At 40.2% G+C, this 26,935-nt stretch overlaps 2 protein-coding genes across 5 annotated transcripts; both read left to right on the top strand.

Moving 5' to 3' along the window:
* Positions 1-350: 350 nt before the first annotated feature.
* Positions 351-9,912, top strand: LOC101468454 (copine-3). Of its 3 annotated transcripts, none has more exons than XM_076887961.1 (16): positions 351-515; positions 2,114-2,283; positions 2,419-2,598; positions 2,690-2,764; positions 3,424-3,495; positions 3,579-3,656; positions 3,740-3,829; positions 4,433-4,531; positions 4,616-4,699; positions 4,820-4,879; positions 5,064-5,197; positions 5,519-5,573; positions 7,114-7,165; positions 7,265-7,398; positions 8,117-8,350; positions 8,467-9,912. In XM_076887961.1, the coding sequence occupies exons 2-16, from the start codon at positions 2,125-2,127 to the stop codon at positions 8,584-8,586; spliced, it is 1,626 nt and encodes a 541-aa protein (XP_076744076.1). In that variant the 5' UTR covers positions 351-515; positions 2,114-2,124; the 3' UTR covers positions 8,587-9,912. The 3 variants fall into 3 exon arrangements, with proteins under 3 accessions (XP_076744076.1, XP_004568534.1, XP_076744075.1); XM_004568477.6 differs by lacking the exon at positions 351-515 and adding an exon at positions 529-681 and having other exon boundaries at positions 8,467-9,911; XM_076887960.1 differs by lacking the exon at positions 351-515 and adding an exon at positions 689-710.
* Positions 9,913-13,108: 3,196 nt separating this feature from the next.
* LOC101469615 (copine-3) lies at positions 13,109-26,592 on the top strand. Of its 2 annotated transcripts, none has more exons than XM_012923922.5 (16): positions 13,109-13,222; positions 16,658-16,846; positions 16,988-17,167; positions 17,289-17,363; positions 17,457-17,528; positions 18,926-19,006; positions 19,123-19,212; positions 21,227-21,325; positions 21,478-21,564; positions 21,728-21,787; positions 21,943-22,076; positions 22,989-23,043; positions 23,168-23,219; positions 24,169-24,302; positions 24,404-24,640; positions 25,276-26,592. In XM_012923922.5, exons 2-16 carry the CDS (start codon positions 16,688-16,690, stop codon positions 25,417-25,419), a joined length of 1,659 nt encoding a protein of 552 aa, XP_012779376.3. In that variant the 5' UTR covers positions 13,109-13,222; positions 16,658-16,687; the 3' UTR covers positions 25,420-26,592. The 2 variants fall into 2 exon arrangements, with proteins under 2 accessions (XP_012779376.3, XP_004568539.3); XM_004568482.6 differs by having other exon boundaries at positions 24,735-25,417.
* Positions 26,593-26,935: the final 343 nt, after the last annotated feature.

Below are 26,935 nucleotides of genomic sequence, written 5' to 3'. Positions count from 1 at the left end.
GAAGCTAGCCTTTTACCTTAGCATTACTAGGTATTATAGAAAACGCTAAACGGAAAAGCTCTTCTCTGAATATTATTAGACAAAACGATGCAGTCGTTTGGATTGAGAACAGCTCAAAATTAGACATATCAGGTGTCTGTTTATTGGCCAACACTGGTTTGAAAACAACACAGCAGCTCTTCTATAAGCTAAATGAATATCTACTCACAGTCCGTCCAGAGAAAAGTCTCCCAGAGCTTTTAACTAGATGGTACCTGGTCGCATCACCAACAGCAGCTTAAATTGGTGTTCAGCACAGCTGCAAAACACTTTTCTTGAATGCACCCCGGACAACGCTGTACCGCTTTGTTATCGACTCGACGAGAAACAGAGAAACAACAGAAACACAAGAACGTTCCGGCATAATATGAAGCGCCTATCGTACAGTAATGTTACAACAGCGTGTTTGTTAATATAATGTTGTCCAGGTGAAGCAGACACACCAAACAGGCATTTACACAAAACTTCAACTTCAGGTAAAAGTAGTTGTAAAATTAGTGGAAGTTGTGAAGCGAGCAGAACACTGGGCAGGGCAGAGTGTGGGCTCCACCCAGTGCGACAACACAGCTGTTGCCGTCAGATTAACGTTACGCGTTCAGAACAGAGGCAGAAAAAAGTGTATATTTGTCAACAATTACACAGGTAAATGATCCAGTAAGCATTATGAAAAGGTAACGTAGTGTGAAAGGGAGAAGTGGTGTGGTTGTTAGAGCTCCACCTAACTGTCACTGCCTGCATGTGTTAGCTCGAGTAACGGTAACTTACATTATTCGGTGGTGGTACTACAAAGCTAGAAATCTAGGGGAAAGTCATCACAGCAAAATTAAATATATGTCTATTGTGTGTGTGTGTGTGTGTGTGTGTGTGTGTGTGTGTGTGTGTGTGTGTGTGTGTGTGTGTGTGTGTGTGAGAGAGAGAGATCCAGATTTTTAAACACGAACAGTTGATTTATTTACTTATTTTTAACTATGACATAAAGTCTGTCAGTAAAGATTGATTGACTGATTGATTGATTGATTGATTGACGGTGTTCTAACATTTCGCTCGAAGCTCTGAAATTACAGTCACGTGATCAGTTACAACTCACCCATACTTTCACTTCTGTCCCTTTAAACGTGACTTTTCCTGCACTTCTGATAGATCCATAAATGTGTGTGCAGTTTTGTGTGTAAATCAAGGGTTTGTGTAGCCTAAGCTCCGGCTTCCAGATGCTGTGCCAAAAAGTGATCGCCTGCCAAAAAACTGATTTGTTTCTGTGTTGTTTTTTTTATGTCTAATATCTTTACGAATGTTGGTAAATAGACTTGGGTGAACAGGGTTTACAAAGGGGTAAAATAGAATTTAAAAAAAAAATTACCAGTTTTTCAAGTATCTTTATAAGTCTCTGTTATTGTACATACATTATAACCAATCCGGTTCTTTTTTTCCACTCAAAATATGTTTACATAACTATTGTTATATTTGTTGCAATTTCTGCTTCCTCTTGGCCAGATTACTCTTAAAAGAAGACATTTTTGATGTCAACAAGATTTTTTTTAACTGGATAAATAAAGGTCACTACCATTATTATTTTTCTTTTTATGTTCTGTTTTGTTGTTGCCCTCTAATGTTTAAAGAAAAACAATAAAAAGAAAGTATAAAAAAAAGTCACTGCCAAAAACTGTTTGCGGCTTCTACCTTGTGACAAGAATGTTGTTTGTGGCTCAAGATGACTTGATATCATTCATGAGGGTACATTTGACATATCTATCATATTATAGACCAACAAGTTCTTTATAGCAGTTTAAATTGGCAGACGATCATTTGTTGGCACACTGCCTCTAGGACTGTGCTTGTTCTTAAATTGCTGTGGACATACCACCAGGTGGCGTAGTATTCAGCGATTTATGTGTGAACTTAGTGGCCTGGTTGTGGTGGCATTTGACCATCTGAGCCTGCCTTACTTTGGACAACCACCACTACCACCTGACTAAAGTCATGACTGAAGATTGAGTAATATGTAGTAACAAGTCAAGAGAGCATTTTGAGAAGATGGAAGTGCTCTGAAGACATTTCTGTGGTTTATCTTTTTCAGGAACAGCTGCAATGGCCTCAGGTGGGGCCCCACTGCCCACAGCCACCCAATGTGCCACTAAGGTGGAGCTGAGCATCTCCTGTGAAAACCTAATGGACATGGACGTCTTCTCCAAGTCTGACCCTCTGTGTGCTTTGTACATCAACACATCAGATTCTCAGTGGTATGAGGTATGTAATTGGTAGTGGTACGAGATTTTTGCATATAACAGTTAAGACTGCAAATCTATGGCTGGCATTAAATAATATGTTCTAACCTAAGTCATGTGACTTACGTTACACATCTTTTTTTACTTTGTGAATTAGTTTGGCCGCACGGAGATGATCTTGAACTGCCTGAATCCGAAGTTTGCTAAGAGGTTTGTGATCGATTACTATTTCGAGACGGTGCAGAGGCTGAAGTTCTGCGTGTATGATATCGACAACGATACCTACGACCTGAGTGACGATGATTTCCTTGGAGAGCTTGAATGCACCCTCGGGCAGGTAAGTTTCCCCTTTATCAGGTTGCTCTTTAAACACTGGTCGTTCGCCCACTGCTTTAGCGCTCCTTGTTGTTTCCATCATTTGTGTCCAGGTCGTTTCTAATAAGCAGATGACGCGGCCGTTGTTGCTGAAGAACAGGAGGCCGGCAGGCCGTGGGACCATCACAGTGAGCTGACTCTTTTGTCTGTGTGAACTTAGTTTCTCCAGTTTGTCCTTCTGTATGCATCTATGTGTGTAAAAATAAGAATATGCTTAGCTTGTAGGGTTGATTTTGCTCATATTTTGCTAGAATTAGTCATTTTAGCAAGCTACAAACAAATGCTGTGGAACCCTTGTAGTGATTGATTGGCTTCCTGTAGTTTAATATAAGTGTCAGGGCTCATGGCTGGGTTTGTAAGTGTAAAATTGCAGTTTACTTGTGCTAATTTCTAACCAAGTGATGGATATGACTGTTACTGTCCTGCTTTGTCTACTGTTTTGTGATAAATGAAACCATAGTGTACAAAATGAACACCATGCTGTAATAATTAAGAAGTAAAACTATCATTTTAGACCATAAACCTACTGGGAAAATATTACTAAGGTAATTCATGAAGGGAGAAATTGTTTGATTTTCTCATAGATTTCTGTACAATCAGACTTCTTTTTAAAACTAGAGAAAGCTGCCCCCTGCTGGCCATCAGAAAGAATGCAATTGCACTTTTAAATTGGCTTCATTTTTTTTGTATATAGCTGAGGTTATGTTAATCTTTTACATAAAAGAAAACCACTGTGAACCTCAGTATAAAACTGCACAAATCTTTATGTTTTTCTCCTTTTTGATAGATCTGTGCTGAAGAAATCACAGACACCAGGGTAGCAAACTTTGAAGTGTCTGCCCGCAGGCTGGACAAAAAGGTAATGAAAGTTGCTTCAGGGTTTTTTAATAAAGTTCATTAAATGTAAGTTCTGTGAATGACTAACTGGGAATGGTTTGTCAGTATCTGTGGTGGTCCGACCCTTTCCTGGAATTCTACAAGCAGACAGAAACTGGATGGCAGCTGGCTCACAGGACAGAGGTACACACATTTACCATCAGGTCCTTCATCGGCGTGCACTAAATTCCCGTGGACTCGTTACTCACGGTAACCTGTTTATGCAGGTTGTGTACAACAACCTGAATCCAATATGGAGGCCGTTCCGCATCTCATTGCGAACTCTTTGTGGAGGAGATGTGGAGAAGCCTATTAAGGTAATTCTATTCAGTGAACCTGCACAATAAAATGCACCCAATTAACAAAACCTGTAAGCACCTCTTAAGTAACATTCCAATGGGTGAAACAGTGGATTTCATCCCCCTCCCTCACTTTTTAAAATTTTCGAATTGGCTTTATTGACCACACTGCTGACTAATAACTAATCTTGTAATTGCAATTCTCTTATTATCTTACAAATCTCCCAAACATAAAGGGAGTGCTTGTGACCCAGTTGGATAAGCGCTACATGCATGTATGCACGATTCATGACATCACCAGGTGAGGCTTTCTTCCTCTTTGTTTACTCACTTGACTTACTGCATTAGCTTTTGCATTTATACTGATAACTGTTTGCACTCTTTCCATATGTCAGGTGTTCAGAATATGATGACACTTCGTCACTGACTGTAAATAGTGAATGATTAGTGGGGGTTTTGGCAGCAGTCTAAAAAAAAGACGTAATTTTCACACCTTGACCAAGAACTTCATCATCAACCATGGTTTACTCTTTCTCTCCTCCTGTATGATCCGAACTGTTCATGCAGTAGTTTTTACGTGGTCCCCCGTTAGAGAAAACTCTTCTTGTTTTGCGTCCTCAGGTTGACTGTTACGACCATCACAGCAGCGGCTCCCATGATCTCATTGGGAGCTTTAAAACCACACTAGCAGAGATGCAAACGGGGACGCACATCTCCCCGGTGAGGCCCTTTATGTTTTGTGTGTGTGTCTCGTGTGTGTTATAGTGTTTATGTTACACTGACATTAACACGGTCTCGTTTCAGGCTGAATTCGAATGTATTAACCCCAAAAAGTCAATGAAGAAAAGCTATAAAAACTCCGGGGTCGTTTGCATCCGGCAGTGCCAGGTAAGGAATTAAAACTGTTACTCTGCCTCGATTTTACAACATATGTCCCACCAGGTTTGTTTTGGATCTCTGTACATTGTGCATTGCTGCACGTTGTTAGCGTACTCTTTACTTTTACAGATAGTGAGGGAATACACCTTCCTGGATTATATCATGGGTGGATGCCAAATCAACTTCACTGTGAGTGTGGAAATATTTTTATTGTTAAAGTAAATAAATTGTTTGGTAAGATTTGTAACATTTCTAAATTGACTGTCACATTGCACGGCACTCTGAAACTCGCAGAATACATATGAAGTATGTCAGACGTTTACCTGGTGACTGAAAAGCTCTCTGTATGTTGACCCGTATCCTCTCGGTCCAGATCGCCATTGACTTCACGGGCTCTAACGGGGATCCGGGGTCTCCTCAGTCCCTCCACTACATCAGCCCAGAGGGCTACAATGAGTACCTGGCAGCCATCTGGTCAGTGGGCAATGTCATCCAGGACTACGACAGGTGAACCCAAGCATCCTACATCATCCCACCATCTAAAGTAATGATATCAGAGGAAGAAACAGATACTAAAAAAACAACATGTTAAGCCAGAGTTGAGCAGAATGAAAGAGTCTTATCACCAACTTACACCAACCCCTCCCCCCCCCCCCCCAGAAATTATTAACCTTTTTGCTACTTACAGTGTTAATATTAAAAATCTTTAGCGGCAGCATCCTTGATAATCACCTACTAACATTTTCCCTGGAACTAGTTTCTGTTCAAACTTGGGGCCCACTGATCTACCGCTCGATGAGCTCATGAGTTTGTTCTGTCTCTGTGTAGTAAGAAGATGTTTCCTGTGTTTGGTTTTGGAGCCCAGCTCCCTCCATCCTGGCAGGTATGAAATATTCATTAAAGAAACAGCATCATTGAGCCATATGTGTGACACAAAGTTGTTATTTCGATATCACTGAGTTATTAAGGTGCTTTATTGTGTTCATCCTCTCTCTCTTGGCTGGAATTGTGGGTATTGAAAAGCACTGGAAATTTGCAGTGTCTCAAAGGACCAGTGCTGCGGCATTTCCACTCGTTACTTGGATGTGACTGCTGAATTCAGAGCGCACTCACATGATGGTGTGGTTTTGGGGCTGTTGAGTGTCCCGTTGTGTATGAAAGGCAGTTTGCTCTGACTGGTAATGCTCAATGAACAGTAGGGTGGTGGAGCGTAGCTCAGCTGCTGAGGCACGGCAGTAGAAGGCGTGATGCTGTGAGCCTGATGAACAATTGAATGATCCCTCATTAGGGAGCTGATGCAGCAGTTTGTAACATCAGCTTCTTTATTATTGTTCTTTTTTCTCTGTGTCCTGACGTGTCTGGAAACGTTTGCAATCAGAATTATGATCTTTATGCTGGGTTGTGGCTCTTGTTCACATGTTTCATTATGAGTGTTATTTCAGTTATTACATTATATGTAAAATGGGCAGCACGGTGGCAAGCTAAGAGGCAGAAGGGGAAAAAACAACCTTTTTTTTGTCGACCTCTGCATCTGTAAGACAACACAAGTACAGTGCCTGAACAAAAATACAAAGATGCACAGATTTGCAAATCAGCAGAGTATGTGGAGAGTATGTGAGCAAGAGAGTGAGTGTCTTTGTCACAAAATGTACGTGACAATGAGGGTGGGAGGCTGGGATAACGCCCCCCATCCGCAGCCCCCAAGAGTACCAAAGACCTGAGGCCACACATCACCGCAGCATCTGCAGCAGGAGAACAAGCGAAGCTCCAGATAGGCCGCTCACGGCTATAGAGCGAGAGTCCCACCAAGAGCTTTTCATATTCAAAGTTGTGCTTTAGGAAGATATCTGCTTGGGTTAACTTTGCATTAGCTTCAGATCATTCGGGGAACCCGCCTGCTAGTTTGCTAGCACCGGCTAGGTTAAATGGCCAATTATTCAGGGCTTCCATTATAATCAAAGCCAGTCAAATATGCGTGCAGCTTACACTATATGTTTATTTCACCTGACATTTATGATCTCTTCCAATCTTACTGATCACTCAAAGCGCTTTAGACTGGAAGTTCCCATTTTTTTACCACATTGCCTGACATCCATGACCAATTTCGATTCACTGACTAACCTAACATGCATGTTGTTGGACTGTGGGAGGCAGTTGGAGTACCCAGAGAAAACCCACCCAGGTACAGGGACAGCGTGCACCCAGAAAGGCTCCAGCTAGGACTCAAACTAGGAACCATCTTGCTGTGAGGCATCAATTCCAACTGCGACATATGTATATTCTTATACAAACACACTGTGCTTGCTTCTTATCGTTCATGTACCCCCCCCCCCCCCCCCCCCCCCTCGCCCCCGTGTTGTGTCATGTCAAACACAGGTCCCTTGAACAGTCGTCTAAAGCTTTTGTTGATTTTACTCCTACAGGTGTCCCATGAGTTTCCTGTCAATTTCAATCCAGCAAATCCCTTCTGTTCAGGCAGGTTTAAACTTCTCACAAAGCTGTGTTTGGTTCTTGAAAGTTGCCCATGGATGCTGTAATGGTGAACCACTGTACCTGTGGATGTGTGTGCCGCAGGCATAGAGGGCGTGGTGGATGCCTACAGACACTGTCTGCCTCAGCTGAAGCTCTGGGGTCCCACCAACTTTTCCCCGATCATCAACCATGTGGCCCGCTTCGCCAGACAAGCTCTCCAGCAGCACATGGCTTCAGTAAGGAAGCAGGAAGTGTTTAGACACTCACTGCTTACAAACACTTCAGTCACCCTTCTGCTGTTTTGCTCCCATGACATTGTTGTGCGAGCTTCTGTTTTCTCATCTGCATAATATGCTAAACTGTATGTGTTTCCCCAACTGTGTCCAAATCTTTATTTTACAACAATTAGCTACTTTACACAACTTGGCTTTTTCTGTGATATACACCTGATGAACACCTGCTTTGTCTAACTTTCTGGGCTTTCTTCTCAAATTTTAGCATCCAACATTTTTATGGCTCATTATGACAGATTTATGCCAGCCTAAAGGTAAAAACAATTAATCTGCTTGACATTTTTATGACTTTAAGAGCAGTTTTACCTGCAAATTAAGATATAATTTGTATCACTTGGGGATTTCTACAACTTTGGACAGTTTGAACTTTTAGAGTGACTAACCATATGTTACAGCTTTTCTCAATAGGCCATAAAACTGTCAAAGTTAAATTAAATCCCAAAATAACCACCGTGCATCAACAGGTGCTCATACAAAAAAGTGCAGACTTACGATATAAATGTAGATAATACTTGACCAAAGTATATGAACCACAAATAATTTGAGTATATGGGTCAAATGCTTAACATTGGTATATAGTGTATACAAGTATATGTGTTTCAGAATATATATGTGCCATCTAATCCCCAACTCTGTAATCTACTTTTCTGTCATCGTGCAGAATTACTTTGTGCTGCTTATCATCACGGATGGAGTGATCACAGACATGGACCATACACGTGCCGCTATCGTGGAGGCCTCTCGTCTGCCCATGTCTATCATCATAGTGGGTGTTGGCGGGGCAGACTTCAGCGCCATGGAGTTTCTGGACAGCGATGACAAACTGCTGCAGGCGCCCAGCGGGGTCGTCGCCTCCAGAGACATCGTGCAGTTTGTGCCCTTCAGAAATTTCCAGGTAGGCAGCAGCTCCGAGGCTTTAGACAGCCAGCCTTCCTCTGCTCAGCACACACGCGCAAACCTGAGTGCTGCTGAACAAGCCGGCTTCTCATTCTTGTGAATTTATGTTTGCAGAGAAACAGCGTGGCCCTGGCGCAGAGCGTGCTGGCAGAGCTTCCCGATCAAGTCGCATCCTTCTTCAATGCCTACAAGCTGAAACCACCTAATCTTTTTAATGTTCCTGAGCCGTCCTAGTAAAGCAGGTTAAATGTACTCGAGTATCTCCAATGCACTTCCTGTTTGTCTCTCTTTCTACATTCAGTGCATAGAGGGGTGTCAATCCGTGTTGGGCAAACCTTTTGAGATTTACAGATTAATGATTGCTTCACACTGGAACACTGGAAAGCAGCAAATCAACTCTGAGGTGAAATCTACAATGGTAAACTGGAACAACTCAGAAAGCAGTTAATGCTATTTAAAATCACATGCCATCCGAAAAAATACATTAACCAATAAATAAATAAATAAATAATAATAATTTAATATTTGTATACAATGACGATCAGTTTCAGCTTGCATGGCTCACAAATAAAATCCAGAGCAGGACATCGTTATGGCTGCGGAAATGCTTCCTCAGGCTAAAATTTGGGATTCTTCTCCATGATGTCATCACTGTGTGGGTGGTTGAGCAACAGTCACCGTTTTGCAAAAGCTCTAAACAAGTGGTTGCATGACAGCTGCCTAAGGTGTAGCATCACAGTGGTCAGGATGAAAGGAAACAGGAAGTGGCTTTGAACAAGCGTGCAAGCCAACCTTATCCTTTTAATCGCTCAGAAATCAGTTTCTGTTACAATTAACAAAGAGCACCCAAATGGCCTTAAACAGCAAGTTTAATGTTGTGCAGTTGACTTTTTCACAACATCTATGTAAATCACTAGTATTACAGTTTCTCTAACAAGCTGAGTGACTGAGGTGTTTTCCATGTGATTTGAGACCCTCCAGCTTGTTCACTGCATGTAATTAATAAGAAATCGTAATAACAGGAAACAATAACAGTGTACTCTGTGCATCTTCACACGTGGCTTTGCTGATTAAATGCTATATTTGTTGCATAAACGAATGGCACCTTATTTGTTGTGTGATCATAACATAAAAGGAAACGGTGGATATCTGCTGAGACAAAGCTCAGAGTCTACATTGTTACACTGGATGTTCCCAGCTAGCAACCTGACTCCTGCTACCTTAATTAAAGATTATGACATGTAACCTTGTTTGCTAACAAGATTTTATACGTTGTGAACATTTATTGTTGTTTATAATGGTTGGAAATGATTTTGACTCCCGTGTGGCCCACAGTGGTTGCTTCCGACAGTCTTTTCCCAAATTAAATAAAGGAACTGCCATCTGGCGGCAAAAGTGAATTAGTAACCATGGTTATTAACTAGATTAAGTACCACAGTGTGTATACACATTTCCATGAGGATTTATATCCTCATGATTGATGCAGAAACATGTGTTCATACTTACTGTATATTATAGTAGTGTATAGGGTATATACATTTTAGACTGCAGATAATGTAAAATAAATTTCTAGTAACAAATAAATGTAATAAACTATTCTCCTCCATCATAATTTTGGGCATGTCAAACATAAGGCCTGGGGGCCAGAAGTGGCCCTCCAAAGTCTTCAATCTGGCCCATTGGGTGGCTTTGGAAAATGTGAAGGAGGGCATACATTTCAGACTTTTAACTGTATGCTGACAGATTTATTTCAGTTACTACAGCAGGGTTTCTTTATCGTGCAGCTAAACATGCTGTGTAAATTACACTTCTTTTTTTATATTTAAATGTCTTATTGTAGCTAAATGTCTGTACAATGACAGAAAAGGAAGTTTCACACAAGATCAACATACGTGGCTCACGATGTAAAATGATGCAACGAACAGAACACAGATTTAAAGCTGGTACAGTGGGCCCTCGTTTGTCACGGGAGTTACTTTCCAAAAATAACCCACGATAGGTGAAATCTGCAAAGTAGCCAACTTTATTTTTTACAGTTATTATAGATGTTTAAGGCTGTAAAACCCCTCACTACACACTTTTTACACTTTTCAGGCATGAACATTTTCACACTTTCATCTCTTGTTTAAACACTCTTAAAGTTCAAACTTTCATAGAAAAATAAGTCCAGTATTATAGAATGAAACCAAAGGCACCCGCAGGTGCAAAATGTTTCGTCGATATTGTTACAAACTTACAAACATACAGTACAGCACTTCAGAGTCACACTGCTGGCAATCAAGCTGAATGCATTCTGTACTGTACAGGAGACATGGCACAAAATTGATTGACAGTGGTCTACAGCCAATCAGGATGCAGGACACAATGGGCTGTAAAAAAAACACACACAAAAAAACCCATGCAAAATTGCACAAAAAAAATCCGCGAAACAGCAAGGGCACAAAAGGTGAACCGCGTTATACTGTACTTGAAGTTTTGGTGCTACAAGCTGCTGGATCATGGAGTGCACTTAGTTTTTGTTAAATAAATGTCATGTGTTGTTGTTATTAATGTCAGGACATAATCATTTTTTATCAGGTCCCAATATGTAAAACATATTGTGAAAGGGAGCATGCTCTCGTTTCAACACGCATGTTGGTAGGACTCGATTGGTTTGTTCTGTGAGAAAGCTGTATTGAGGACTACAGTTGTCACAGAAGTATTTAAACATTTCCTTAACTAAGAACTAACTGCACAGGAAAAAGACAAATGTGGAGAGATCTTTTGAGGCATTTGTAAATACTGTAGTTTTTTTTTTATGATTATTAAAAAGGGATTTACAAAAACAAACACTCAACTTGAGAATAGGGGATTTTCCTATAAGCTTTTGAATTTGTAGTCATTTAGTTTTCCTTTCAGTTCACATGCACTAAAATGGAAATTCAGTTAACCTGCAGTTTAATCTGACATTTTAAGGCAGCATGAATTAGCTAGGCAACTAAAGGGTTCAAACCCCTCTTGGCAACCCTGAGATGTAATACCACCTCACATAACATGTCATAACATGGTAATACTGTAGCTAAATAAAGACTGCATTCATTCTCCTTTAAACAGAGCAAGTTCCTCTCCTAACTAAGTGCTTTAGGGTGCTGAGGCTTATAAAAAAAACAATTAAAAAAAATTAGCACACCCTAAAAAAATGATAAATGAGAATATAAGTTTCAATCTCTCTAAGATCTCTAAGCTAAAAGGTAGAAGGAGTGGAGTGGGTGTAGGTGGTAGGAGGCAGAGATGGGTTTTTCTGTTTTTTTCTTGCTTTTTATTCTTTTAGATATCCTCAGCCACCTTCTCACTGTTTTGCTGTGAATCTTTCCTTCCTCTTCCTCCCATTTCTTGTAAATTTTGTTTGTTATAAATGCAAGCTCATATAAAGACAGGCTGTATTCTACATCCTACAGTCTATTATATCTTGGAAGGATCAGAAAAACAAACTCAATAAACATGACCAGTAATGTTGTGGGGATGAAGCTGGACTCCCTTAAGTTGGTTTCAGAGAGGCGGATGTTGTCCAAGATAAGGATAGTGCTGGACCTCCCACCCACTCCATGACATGCTGGCCAGTCACAGGAGGACGCTCACTGATAGAGTGAGATTACTCAAATGCACCACTGAAAGACACAGGAAGTCATTCCTGCCTGTGGATATCTCTCTGTACAAGTCCTCCATTTAATGCACAAATACAGATGCTGGTTGTTGGAAAACAGACGTCTTACAAGTCAGGCTACTTTATTAAATGACACCAAAACAGCAATACTTGTTTTTGAAGGGACCACTACACACTATAAACATTTTTGGGCTTTCCCACACATTAATGGTCCTCACTGTTTTTCATAACAAGAACTGAGGAGTTTTAGAATTTCTTTTTTTTCGGAGAGGTATTTTGAAGATTTTGTCCAGTTTCCAGCTGTGTTAGCATGATGCCTTTTATGGAAAGTTTGGGGCAGATGTTAAAATCATTTTACACTGATGACTACATATAACCCACTATGATCTTAAGTAGGCAGGGCAAGGGAAAATCTTAATAAGAGTTAAGGATGTGCAATTTCAATAACACATCTCAGTTTTCTGCATGATAAATATATAAAATTACTGAAAACGTTCTGGTAGCTCACCAGACTGTCCTATATCTAAAAATCATTACATTTTTGTTGATTCACAACTTACAATCTTTAAACTGAAATTTCTGTAGTAGACAGTTAAGAAATGGGAACTTTTCTGCCATTTAATTGTTTAACTTACATACTTAAACTACAGTTAAAAGTCCAAACATGTATACTTTCCTACATATTTTCCAAAGCTGTCAAGAAGGCCAGATTGGAGTCTTTGCCGGGCCGATTGTGGCCCCCGGGCTTTATGTTTGACATCCGTGTTAGCTGCTAAGAATGGGCTCAACGATCACGTGAACACGAAGTAGTGAGCTGGTTGGTAATTTACTTAAATTATGGTGTCACTTTAATTCTAAATAAATGTACGAATTCATGTGTTTTTATCGTTTACTATTAAATAAAATAGGTCATTGTCATTTCCGCGACACTAATAGTCCTCCATACACCACCCGCATGGCTATTATAAGCTTTTGGGCTGACTTCGTAATGGCAAAAGTTGTGTCCTTGTTTATTATTTTTACAGTATATGTGTTTGTGTGTGAGTTTTATACCTTTTGGTCTCATGTAGTTCGTACAGTTGATTTGGGAGGTCGTGTTTGCGGTCGGTACGTGAAGTGAGCGCACTGGACTCCGCCCACCACCACCGAGCTAGCTGTGCTGTTGCTGCAGCAGCTGGAAACAAACCACAGCACCGCAGCAGTGTCGCTAGCAAGCAGGCTTACGAGGTAAGCTACCACCGCGCTAGTCTTGACATTTGTTCAAGAGTTTAAGCGCTGCTGATGAATTCCCACAGAGTGTGTATATACTTTTTCTCGCGTCATGTGACTGTCGCTGATAATAAACCCATTCAACTTAACGACAGAGTTCGTAGGTGTGGCTTTTCGCGTGGTGTTTATGTGAACAGCCACAACCTTTCTGTGTTTCTTTAGAGAAGTTTTTAGGCAACTAAATCTAATATTGTAACGTTAATTAAGGTTTATTTACTATGTAATAATGTTTGTCAGTTGTCTCTGATGGATTGACTTCTTGTTCTATAATCTGGGAAATGTGTGTCAAACATATCTCGTGAATGATATCGAGACATTTTTAAGATAGAAAGGATATTTCTGTCACGAGATGGAAGCTTCAGCCTTTTTTTTGGCAAAGCAACTTTGATAAATTCTTTATTTATCAGTGTAAAAGTCTCATTGACATTTAAAACGTCTTTTTCAAGAAAGGTCAGGCCAAGAAGGCAGCAGAAGTCCCAACAAATATACGCTGACAGTTATATAAAGATGTTTTAAGTGACCAAAAAGGATTAGTTTTATTATATTGTAGAACACGGAGTATGAACAATAACACAAAGATAGTTGCAAAATACATGGAAACACGTGTTGAGGGGAGTATCGGCATAGATATTTTGATATAACGGATATGATTCATTCTCTATGCTGGTATTTCCCTGCTGGTCACCTCCTCCACTGCTTCATGGTGGTTGGTTTTTATGTAAATGATCAACCCAAATCCAAATGTAATATGTACATTAAAATACAATGTATAACATATCATGTATATAAAAGCATCTTCCACTGACTGTGCATTATTATTAGTACATCTGTAATTTCTAAATTGCTTTGAATGAGAACATTAACTAGAAAGCTAACAGATATTACACTAAAATACTAATCATGTGTTTTAATATAATGTAATAGATCAATAATATGGTGACTGATTATTTGGCTGACAAATAATCTGTGCAAAAGTCTTGAGTCATCACTGATTTCTTTATTTTTCGCTTCCAAGCAGCCACACATTTATGTAGGTTCTTGAGCAATCGTTCACCAGGCTTTCTCTTTGGACATTGACCACTCCTCAGTCCGGTCCTTGTACCTGACCATTTTCGCAGGAATGTTTTGTGTTTGTTAAGCCATTTAACACTGACCTGTGAACCATTCAAACAAAACAATAAAAAAGAAAGAAAGAAAGCATCTAAAACAGCCTTTAAAAAAAGAAAACAGCTGTGGCAAAACAGCAATACTGCGGTAGCTGGAGCGCCTGAAAAAATACCATGAAATCATGGAAATATACAATCATGACATAATGAAAACTTTCTGTAGTTAAAACAGGGAAATACAGATGTTAGAAAAAAGAGGTTTTTGACATTAAATATAGACTTTATTCTTCCTCAGTCAAACAGCAGCACTCATGCGATTGTTTTGCCCCTGAGCTCCAGGTGTTGTGCCAAAAAGAAATTACCGCCCGCGGGAGCGCCCGAAGCTGCTTAAAGCTGTAGCGCCCAGATTACTTTATTTACTTTATTTATACTTAATTTTATTATGTGACTTTAAGGTAAAAATCTGGGGCTTTTATTGCATAATTAATGTAATAATATGTTATATCACCCATTTAAAATGAGATTTGTTTTACAATGACAAATCCTGTGGCTGAACATTTAATTCTGTTAACAAGTAGACAACATCAGAAAGCTTCTAACAATTTTACATAAAAAATAAAAGTCTGCTATTCAAATAGTTTTTTATGAGCCATAAAAACAAAACAATTAAAATTAAAAAAAAAAACATCTAGCAGCTGAACCAAGGGTACCCTAAACTTACAGTCACACTGAACGTGACAGGTTCCCCCGGTACTGCAGACGCCTAAAGGTTTTTGGACACATGTAAACAGCAAAGTTATGTTTCAGTCTAGGTGCAGGTGACAGCAAGTACAGTTTATGTGCATTTAAACAATTACATTAGAAACCAGGAGGTTTAACCCCCCCCCCCAAAAAACCTAGCCTTTAATTTGCATGTGTGTGTAGCTAGTCTGGCCTTCAACTCTATGTTGCTGCAATCCGCGTTGTGTGGTGTGAATTAAGTGTTTTAATTGAGTTGGTTGTTCCTTTGCCAGCTGAAGTGGGTTTATTCCGCCAAAGCTGTTTACATAAAACAGAAATTCTGTGCAGTTACTTCACATGAAGTAACTGCACAGTTACTTCTCCATGCACATCGTCAAGAGAGAGGGAAGAGCAGCAGAGAAAACAACTGGCTGCAGATGGCTGCCCCTCCTCGAGCTAGGTTCTTCTGGAGATTTCTTCCAGTTAAAAGGAAGTTTTTCCTTCCCACTGTCACCAAAGCCCTTACTCATTGGGAGTCATATGATTGGGGTTTTCTCTCTGCTTTGTATTAGTAAAGGGTCTTTACCTTACAATAGTGCCTTGAGGCAACTGTTGTTGTGATTTGGTGCTTTATAAATAAATAAAATTTAAGTGAATTGACTTGAATGAGAAACCACCTGCACGCTCGCACAGCAACTGTCTAAATTATAAAACAATAAAAATAAAAAACCAGAGGAGGTCAGGAGAGAGGTGTGTGTTTATAGCCATGGATAAAATATTGTGGATGTATTGGAGATTTTCTCAAAATCAATGGAATTATGAATGCAGAAGAGGATTTTGATCCACCTTACCTGTAGCATCTGTAAAGCGTCTGATTGGCAGTGGCTTCATTTTTCAGCCTGAAAATAATCCCAAACACACTGCCAAATAACTAAAAACATACCCGGGTAAAAAACACACACACAAAGGAACCATATCAGTCATGGATTGGCCTCCGCCTGTTAGATTTGAACATAATAATAATAATAATAATGGATTGGATTTATATAGCGCTTTTCAAGGCACCCAAAGCGCTTTACAATGCCACTATTCAGTCACTCTCACATTCATACACTGGTGGAGGCAAGCTACAGTTGTAGCCACAGCTGCCCTGGGGCAGACTGACAGAAGCGAGGCTGCCATATCACGCCATCGGCCCCTCTGGCCATCACCAGAGGGGCCGATGGAAGCAGTTGGGATCATCTCAACAAAGAACAGAACAAAAGGAGACAAAATCGGAGAAAAGCTTTAAAAGTCCTGCCTGGAAAGCCTGGAGAATTGTTCCTGAAGATCACAGAAATTACTATAGAGCTTGCCTAAGAGAGTTCTGACTCCATTGAGGCATAAAGGCAGTAATTCCAGACACTGACTTCCAAGTTCATTTGAATTTATGTATCTTTGCATCTTTCAGTAAATTGCTGCACCTATTTTAAATGAAACGTTTAAGGGGGGCACAAGACTTTTGCACAATACTGTATTCTATGTTCTCCATGTTCATTTTCTGTTTACCCACATTTATGGTTATCAGCTCTTGTGAGTTGAGCGTTTCCGGGCTGCGATGGCGGCAGTTGGAGTCCAGCAGACGAGGGTCGCAGACTGTGTGACCAAGGTGTCGCTGAGCATCTCCTGTGACCATCTGCTCGACATGGATGCATTCTCAAAGTCCGACCCTCTATGCGTGCTTTTCATGAACTCCTCTGGAAACCACTGGTTTGAGGTAAGTAGGTTTTTGTTGTGTGGATTTGAAAGGCCTTACTCTTAAAAAAATTAGAGTTATCAATTTCCAGTTTTAGGGCAACAGCTCAACTTTAAAAGTTCCTAAAAGAAAATCCCTGACTGTGAAACGTGTTTGTGTTAGGTTGGTCGCACGGAGAAAATCGAGAACTGCCTCAGTCCCAAGTTTTCCAAGCCTATTGTCCTCGACTACTACTTTGAGATGGTGCAGAAGTTGAGGTTTGAAGTGCACGATATTGATACTGAAAACTGCAGTCTGCAAGAGGCTGACTTCCTGGGACAGCTGGAGTGTACCTTGGGACAGGTTTGCCATCTTTGATTTTCATTACAAGCCATTTGTCTATATATATACTGAAAGAGCTATAAGTGGTGGGAAGTGGTATTGGCGTTGTTTAGTGATGACTAAGATGTGTCTTTCTGTTCAGATCGTGTCCTCAAGAAAACTAACAAAACCACTTGTTAAGAAGGACAAGATGCCTGCAGGAAAGGGAACCATTACTGTGAGTTTCTTTGAGTGAGGGACGCAGTGATTTGGTGAAATCTGAGTGAACTTATTTCACATTTTTAATGCAAAACTGCTTCTTGCTCTCTAGATATGTGCAGAAGAAATGACTGACAACAGAGTGGTGGCATTTGAAGTCGCAGCAAGAAAACTGGACAAGAAGGTGTCTTAGACTAGAAGGAATTATGTTCCTGTAATCAGAAATCTTTACGCGGATGATTTGACTGAAGTTACTGACTCTTACTGGTCACAGTTTATGATTAGAAAAACATTTAACACCACTCATCAAAAGTTTGTGCCACTTTGAAAGGTTTTTTTTTTATATTTAAAGAAAAGCACTTGAACTGATTAAAATTGTTTTGGGTGAGAATCAGTGGTCGTAGGCACACATTTGCAGTGTTTCCAATGAAAAGCTTTGTTTCAGTGACACATTTTTTGGATTACACAACCAACAATTTAGTTAGTTAAGAGTTGAAATCATAGCAATTGGGAAGTTGAATTCATAGGGAAGCATGTACCAGTTTCCTCACAAACCACCATAATCTGTTGTACTGGGAAACTTTTCATGAAGCTGCAAGTGTATTGTGTTAAAAGGCCAGAAAATTAGCCAGACTGTTCTTCCTTTTAAAACAAGGATTGCCACTCCATGCAGGCATTTCTCAATGATTTCACACAGTGGTGAGAGTTTGCAGAGAACAATGCTCTTCCCAGAATAGAAGGACAGATATGGTAAATGGACTGATTCTTATATAGCACTTTTCTACTCACCCAGAGCACTCAAAGTGCTTTATACAACATGCCACATTCACCTTCAACCATCCTTTGAAGTGCTTTCTATTCATACTGTGACAGATGCATCAGAGAGCAACTTAGAATTAGTATCTTGCCCCTAGATGCATCACAGAGGGGGAGACAGGGATCGAACCACCAACCTTCCCACCAGCACATGACCTCATGAGCTACAGTCACCCTAGAATAGGAACCAGAGTACAATTTAGCAAGTGGGGGGAAAAGAGACCTTACAGATCGTTGGTCGGCCTCTGGATTCTGAGAGACAGATTGTCCGGGTTCAGATGTGTTTGATCCATTAGGTGTGCATTAGGTAACACAATGTGCACCTACAGAATGTGGATCTTTTCAAAATGATTTTTGATGAATGTCTCCGTTAACCTTTAATTGTCACTGATAGCATTTCTGATCAATTCAAAGTTCTATTAAATGCAAAAATACAAATGTCTTTCTTTCCCAAACGAAGACATTTCCACGTGAAGCCAAACTTTTTAAGTGTCAGGGATGTGACAGCTAAGATTATTGAATCTGAAAATTCTCTGAAATGTGATTGGACAACTCGAGCTGTGCCTGTTTAGTAAGTTTAGTTTAGTAATGACTCTTGGACACAGTTAGCTGGACGTAACTCCAGGTGAAAAAGGGTAAAGGCAGCTGATGAGCAGTGATCGATATCGTGTTATGGTGGTATAAAACATGTCATCACTTTATCCTCACTTTAGAATTTACAGTGTAATCTGTGTTTGCCTGCTTTTTCCTCCCTTTTATCTCCAGGATTTTTTTGGCAAATCCGACCCTTTCTTGGAATTCTACAAGCAGACAGAAACTGGATGGCAGCTGGCTCACAGGACAGAGGTAAACCTGCACTCATTGTGTTTGAGGCTTTCTGGCGCACGGGGAAAAGTGTTTTACGTTTGTACAGTTACATCTCCCAACAGAGGAAGTCTTTCTGTATCTGTGTTGTTGTGCAGGTGGTGAAAAATAACCTAAATCCTGTTTGGAGACCATTCCAAATCCCAATTCAGTCACTTTGTGCAGGCGATGTTGAGAAACCTATCAAGGTACGCACACTCATACACACATAAAGTATGCTGGTTTCTTTTTTTCCTAACTGTCTGCAGAGCTGAATGATGTGAAGCAGCCAGTAAAACTGGAAAGTTGTTATGCACTAATTGTGAAATTCTGGAGTGGTGCTGATGTTTAAAACACCACATTGGCTGATAGCCAGTGTAGCAGGGAGACAACATAGGCATCGTTAGAAAGTTGTTTTTTTTTTTTTACACATATATCCTAAAAACAAACATTATGACTACTGAAGCTTTTATCTTCACCGTTTTTCATCTCGAAAGATTTGAACCGTAAACGTCCTCTGTTGTCTCCCTCTTGCATAACTTGCATATCCTTGATCTTACTGCCACTAAAGATTTGTTGTGAGTATTCGTTTATGTTGTTTCCATCCTCTAACTCTTATTAAGGCAAACTTATCAGGAAGAGATGCTTTCCAGTCAGCAGTACACGTGAGGTAACTGTCGACAGTGTCAACATGGAATGCTGTTAATGTGAAGGATGCAGGGTCTGTGACAGGACCGGCTCAAGTCCTGGATGCATCTACATCTATCTTAAAGGAACGCACACTTTCAAGGAGTTTGGCCCATTGGTTAAATTTACCTGATCGTTTACTGACACAGTCTGGGAGCGCCTTTAATCAAATGTAATTAACAACACTTTATGTCCAAAAATGATCTCTGATTACAAAAACAGCTGACAAAAGCATCTTTTTGAACCTTCAAATATTCCTGTTAAACAGGATATGAAGCTTATTTATGAAGTTTACTGGTGATTGTATTTGGTGGCTCCACACTATATCCCATTTTGATCCTGGGAGGAGACACAAAGCCGTTGAGGGTTGTGTCAGGAAGAGCAAAAAATTTGCCAAATCAAACATACAGAGCTATCTGCTGTGGCGACCCCTGTGAATAAGGGAGAAGCTCAAAGTAGCCCACTGATTCTATTTAATTTGATATAAAGGTTTAGGTAAGCTAACCAAGGGGTCAGTTTTCCAAATGGGACAAGTTTTCCATTAAGATGGATCCATTGTTTTACTTACCCATTAGCTTTCATAGCTGTTGAAGAGTCACCAGTGTGAAATTAGTTGTAAAGAGGAATACGGTGCTGCATAACAATCCTTGCGATCGCTTTGGTTGCTAGCGGGTTGCTGCAGTTGCCACTTCACTGAATGGAAGATGCAGATGTGTCTGCAAACACAAGCTATTCTCTTAAAGGCAGTGGAATATGCAAACTGGAAACAGGGACTGTTCACCTTCAAAGTGAAAGTTGTGCCGATTGAAGAGTGTCAGTGCAGTGCTAAAGCACAACGTTAGCTTTGGGAGTGACAATCCGCGTTTCCTTTTTCAAATGTTCAATGAAGCTTTTTCAAGTTTCACTACAGATTGGAGAACAAATAGCACGTGTTTGCAGACAAATTTGCATCTTCCACACCAACTGCTTGCCACAGACGGGGAGGTTTTTGGTGTAGCTCCATCTTTGCAACTGATTTTACGTAGCGACATCCAGCAACCTTCAGTAACCACTTGCCACCCGGTCTGGGAATTTAGATTTTTCCTAGTCAACAGAGGTTACTGAGGGGTCACCGACAGACTGGTTTATAGGCCCGTGTGACTGAGGCCTAAGATGTCCATGCTGTGTATGGAGCTGTTTGTGTTTTCTGTGTTCTCTCAATGCCGAAAGTGTTACAGAATCTACTGTGTGTGACTGTGAGCAGGTCCTGCAATCGCTCTAAAGGAGGAACTCTGTCACCCCATTTGCCAGCTTAGATGGCCTCTGTGTGTGTGTGTGTGTGTGTGTGTGTGTGTGTGTGTGTGTGTGTGTGTGTGTGTGTGTGTGTGTGTGTGTTTCTGGTTGACGTTTTAGTATCATGAAGTCGCCTTACATTTGAAGCTTCACACCCACCATGCTTTTGCCTCACCTACTTTGATTTCCAAGCGCCGCTGATCATTTCGGTGCAAAATTTGGTGATTCCAAGTCTCACCTCTCCTCGCTGTCTCTGTTCGCTAGATTGACTGTTATGACCACAACAACAGTGGCGATCACGACTTCATTGGAACATTTCAGACCTCGCTCAGTCAAATCCAGCAGGCAACAGAAACATTTGCGGTGAGTTCATGTGTGTGTGTGTGTGTGTGTGTGTGTGTGTGTGTGTGTGTGTGTGTGTGTGTGTGTTTGCCAGTTTGAACATTTTGCTTAAGAGTAAGCAGAGGGGGGAAGTACATCCTGACACCTGTATGCTGTGTTTCTCTTCTTCACAGGCGGAATTTGATTGCATCAACAGCAAAAAAAAAGAGAAGAAGAAAGGATATAAAAACTCTGGCATCATCGTCATAAAAAAAAGCAAGGTACTCTGGTTTTAGATGTTTTTAATATGTGTTTGATATGTTTTCTTATGTTTTTAGATATATCATTCGTCCTGTTGTTTATCTGCTGGAGCACAAAACACAACATGTTTACCCTTCTTAATAGATAAGTACTACTGCACAGTAACTCTTGTGGTGTTTACAGATAGTGAGGCAGTACACGTTTCTGGATTACATAATGGGAGGCTGTCAGATTAACTTCACTGTGAGTTTCACATTTATTTGTTAATCCGAATCCTTCCAGTTATCATTTGGAGACACACCTGAAATATTTAACTGACGTTGACATTTTATGATTCATTCATAATTAACTGACGTTTATTAAAAAAAATGCAACACATCCCTCTGGGGGCGGCGCAGATTGCAATTGACTTCACAGGCTCCAATGGGGATCCCAAATTCCCCCAGTCACTCCACTACATCAACCCTCAGGGCTACAATGAGTACCTGGCAGCCATCTGGGCAGTTGGTAATGTCATCCAGGACTACGACAGGTAAATACATACATAAAGGATTATGCAGGTGCAGAAAGTAAGTCTGTTTTCCTTCATTCAGAAAAATTATAAGTCAGACCGATTTAAAAACAAGCTCCACCGTAACTTTTTCTTTTCTAGTCTTAAAGGTTTCTGTGCACTTCATCAGTTCATCTGCAGTAATTTCAATGCAATTTAACATGTCGTTTGTAAGTCTTAATATGCACCTCGCCTTTGGCAAACTCACAATCATTCTTACAAGCCTTGAAAGACCTAATATATCACAGTACTAGTTGCCCACATTCAACAAGTTTCAAATAATGAGGTCAGTGTGTGGGCATGTAATCCCTTGTGAGCCAAAAGCTCCAGCTTCAGACTGTTTTACTCGTGGCTGTGTGAACACTACCAACTCAGCACAGGAACCCACCTTCCTCCTGTTCAAGTTAATGAGAGAGTCAGTCAGGAGAAAGGTGGCTCAAACAGAGGGGAGGGGGCTAGCAGCAAAGGTGGCCCATGGTGAATATGCTGCTGGGAATGAATATAATAGATCTCTGCTCTCACCATGATAGTAGCAGCAAAATACTAATAATCTGACCAGTACTTATCTGTTATTTTGAGCGTTCATTCCTAATGCATGGATAACCGAATTCCCAGCAAACCACTTAATGCAGCATGTCAGCTGACAGGCATTAAGCCAGAGCACCAGCTTATCATCCTGATATTCACTAGTTTTCTTGCACTACAGGAAAATAAATGATTAACAAAGTGAAAACATAACAGCGTGAGAAGCAAGGCCAGGATGTCTTGTTTAAATAGAACCATGAAGAACATTAATGTAAAGAGTCTGACGAAAAGACTTAATTTTAAATGTTCACTGGTCTTTACAAACTGACATTAACAGTCTTTATTTTTGTATTGCTTCCTTTTGCACAGTGATAAGATGTTCCCTGCTTTTGGTTTTGGAGCACAGATTCCTCCTGCATGGCAGGTGATTGTTGCACTTTTGATGTTTGCGTACATGTGACACGCGGCAGAAAGATTGTTTGTGTTGTAGGTAAGTGTAAGCCATTGCAGATACGATCATTTGGGATCTGGGTTGTTTATGTGTGCAGGTCAACCACGAGTTTCCCATCAACTTCAACCCATCCAATCCATTCTGTGCAGGTAATAACAGACTGAATGTAATGTGAGATTTGTATAAACATTAGCAGTTATTTAGCACAGTGGAGGTCAGTCTATGTTCAGATTTGCCAGTGTGCAGAACAGCTGCAACACGGGGAAAACAATTATATGTTTTACACTAAATAAGAGATATTTTAATTTTAACATATTAGTAGATTTATTTTTGCATCTTGTTCTTCTCATAATTTAATTTCTATGTTGTGACCTATTGCTTAATAAACATGGACGTACCTTTGGGTATAAAATTCAATTCAATACAGTTTTATGTATACAGTGCCAAATCACAACAACAGTTGCCTTAAGGTGCTTTGTATTGTAAGGTAAAGACCCTGCAGTGTTAGAGAGAAAAGTCCAACAATCAGATGACCCTCTTTTGAGCAAGCACTTGGCGACAGTGGGAAGGAAAAACTCCCTTTTAACAGGAAGAAACCTCCAGCAGAACCAGGCTCAGTGAGTGGTAGTGATCTGCCCTGAGCAGCTGGGGCTGAGGGGAAGAAGACGAAGATGAATTATAACTAATAATTAAATGCAGAGTGGTGAATTAACACATGGAGAGTCTAAAGAGGTGCGTGAAGAAGAAACACAGTGCATCATGGGAAGCCCTCAGTGGCCTGTTCCAGTGTAAATAAGGGAGGATTCAGGTTCACCTGATCCAGCTGTAACTTTATTAAAAGACATCATTTTAAGGCTGATTTTAAAAGAAGAAAGGTTTTCTGTCTCCTGAATCCAAACTGGGAGCTGTTTGCACATAAAACAGACCTGAAAGCTGAAGGCTCTGCCTCCTGTTCTACTTTTAAATATCCTAGAAACCACAACTACAGTAAACCTGCAGTCTGAGCAACGTGCTTTAGTGCGGTGATACGGTACATTTCATCCACCTTCATGTAACTGTGACCCATGACTTTATGATGGTTTTTTGTGTGTGTTTCAGGTGTAGAGGGTGTGGTTGCTGCCTACCAGCAGTGTCTGCCTCAGGTGAAGCTTTACGGCCCAACAAACTTTTCCCCAATCATCAACCACGTCGCCCAATTTGGAAGACAGGCGCTGCAGCAGCAAACTGCATCTGTGAGTCACAGAAAGTTTGGAATCAATCAAAGCAGTCCTAATGTCAACTGACTGCTCCACTCTGCTGCTTTTTTTGTTCCTGTTGTCCTGATGATTCACAGCAATACTTTGTTCTCCTGATCATCACTGATGGAGTAATCACGGACATGGACGAGACGCGCAACGCCATCGTCAACGCCTCTCGTCTGCCCATGTCTATCATCATCGTCGGGGTCGGAGGGGCGGACTTCAGTGCCATGGAGTTCCTGGATGGAGACGATGGAGTTTTGCGTTCGACAACAGGAGAGAACGCCATGCGGGACATCGTGCAGTTTGTGCCATTCCGGAAGTTCCAAAATGTAAGCCTAGCTTGCCACGGCATACATAAAGCACACTCTTTGTCCAGATGCACCAACACCACCAACATTTGAATGTTTGCACATCTTATTTCAGGCGGGCAGTGCAGCCCTTGCACAAAGTGTACTGGCAGAGTTGCCTGACCAACTGGCCTCCTTCTTCAAGTTATTTGAGCTGAAGCCCCCCACTGAACCGAGTCCTACCTAAAATGTGCAGGAGTACCCCAACCAACACGCTGATCGTGCCCCTCATCCTTCCCTTCATTTGATCCGAGCTGCAATCAGGATTTATAAATATCATAGTAACCTTGCTTTTTCAAGGTTATGTCATGCCTTGATTGTTCACAGTACGTGGTGCATTAAGTCATCATATACTGTAGGTTTGTATGAGCACAAAACGGTAACTTAATGATGCACGACTCTGTCGAAGCCATGTGAAGTTTTCTAGCTTTTCTAGTTCTGGTTTTATTGGCTGTAAGAACATGTGACTAGCTTAAACTTTAAACACCTTCTCTTGGTGCTATGCTCAAATTACAGCTGCAGCTCTGCAACCTCCCTGCTTTCTTTTCTAACTGCATGTTTCTGTGTGTGTGTTTGGCACACTTTCACTGTTGCTCTGTCTCTGCCCTTTGTCTCAGTGTCCTAAAGAACTGCTTGCTCAGAGCGTCCTGGCAGAAATCCCAGATCAGGTGTCTGGCTTCTTCAACACCTTCAATTTGAAGCCGCTTGAGAGCTGCACACCTACTTCTGACCTCTCAGCATCTGCGCCACCCCTTCTGTGATTTATTCTGAAAACTATCTTTCCTTCTTAATGTCTTACCTACAAATGTCTTGTGATTCCTCACCTGGAATTTTTTAGGAAAACTTCCTGCAGCTACAGGGTAAAGCCATACTGCATTAATGTTATCAAAGATTTCCTAATATTTGCTAATATGTGGAAATTTATGTCAGTTAAGTGCCAGATATAAATGTTGCTTTTATTTTATTACCTTTATTAAAGGATTTATTGTAACTGTGTTGTATTGGGTGAGTTGTTGACTGTTAGTCACATGACAGGGCCTGGAGTATTTAACTGGGTACTCCAAGTTTGTGCTGATATCATCTCCTCTGTATTACAGCCATAACTTCTTTGTTGGTTTTCACATTTCATGTTGTAATGGAAAATATACATTTCAGTTTAATACATTTCAATTTAATATTTCCAGCAGATTTCAGGTGTGATGCAGTAAGTTTTACAAAATGAATCCATATGTACTGATCCCGATGTTCAAAATAATACATTTGTTGTTCTGTTTTTATAGACTTTTTTACAGTTATGTGATTTTGATTAAAAATACTAAATGTGCTTGCATGTCTTAACCAAAAAGAATCAAAGTGATTAAGAAAATCCTTTTTTTACACAGTGTACTTTTTTGATTTTTACTTTGTCTTAAGAGGAAGTAGCAAAAAATGTACTTCAACATTTATTAAATCCCCCGATACATTTCCCTTGGTGTATGTGTAAATTCATTGTTGATATTTGGAGCTGTTTACACTGATGACTGTGGCGTTGCCTTATGCACTATACATGTCTTTGTAATGGACGCTAACTTTGTCAGTATTTTACTTTGATATAAAACACAGTGGAAGGAAAAATACCAGGAGTTATCCTTCTGCATTCTTGTCATGGTGAAAAATACTGCAACAGCCAGTTTCGCATGTTGTTCTTTGTGTCTGTGTGTAACCCAGTTCAAGAAATATTTCTTAGCTTTACAGGTGAGACTTCAACTCACTGGTGCAACTAAAGCAAAATCTCTTCCCTGTCAGTTTTGGTATAAATCTATATTTAAAAAAAAATGAATTTTTGGTGTTTTTTTTTATTCAATGCTATTTATATTCCTTATTATTCTGTTTTATTTTCTCTTTATATATATTTTTGCAGGTAATACAATAAAAGTAACAATAATAAATATAAATATATTGAAGTGTGTCTCGTATGCTTTTATTTTCCAGTAATACCTACAAAATAAATCATTAGATACTGCGACAGAATGAAATGCCATGACTGCAAACTTGGAAGAACGCTGACCTAGAAAGAGCAATGATATATATTAAGGCAGCATCATTTTCAAAAGTCCGGAGGCAGATATGACTCAATGATGTGATAATGCGATTGGGCTTGAGTACTGTTATTTTTCATTAACATGAGATTAGAGCAAGCGTTTAACCAGTAGGAATGTCACTAATTACATTTACTACTTTAATCCACTATTACTTCATTTAGGTATTTCTATATTGTGCTCATTTGTGTTGCACCCG

This window comes from Maylandia zebra, linkage group LG9, assembly GCF_041146795.1.
Source record: "Maylandia zebra isolate NMK-2024a linkage group LG9, Mzebra_GT3a, whole genome shotgun sequence".
NCBI classification, from domain to species: Eukaryota; Metazoa; Chordata; class Actinopteri; order Cichliformes; family Cichlidae; genus Maylandia; species Maylandia zebra.
Note: the sequence above shows the minus strand (reverse complement) of the source record. Positions and strands in the feature narration are given on the sequence as shown.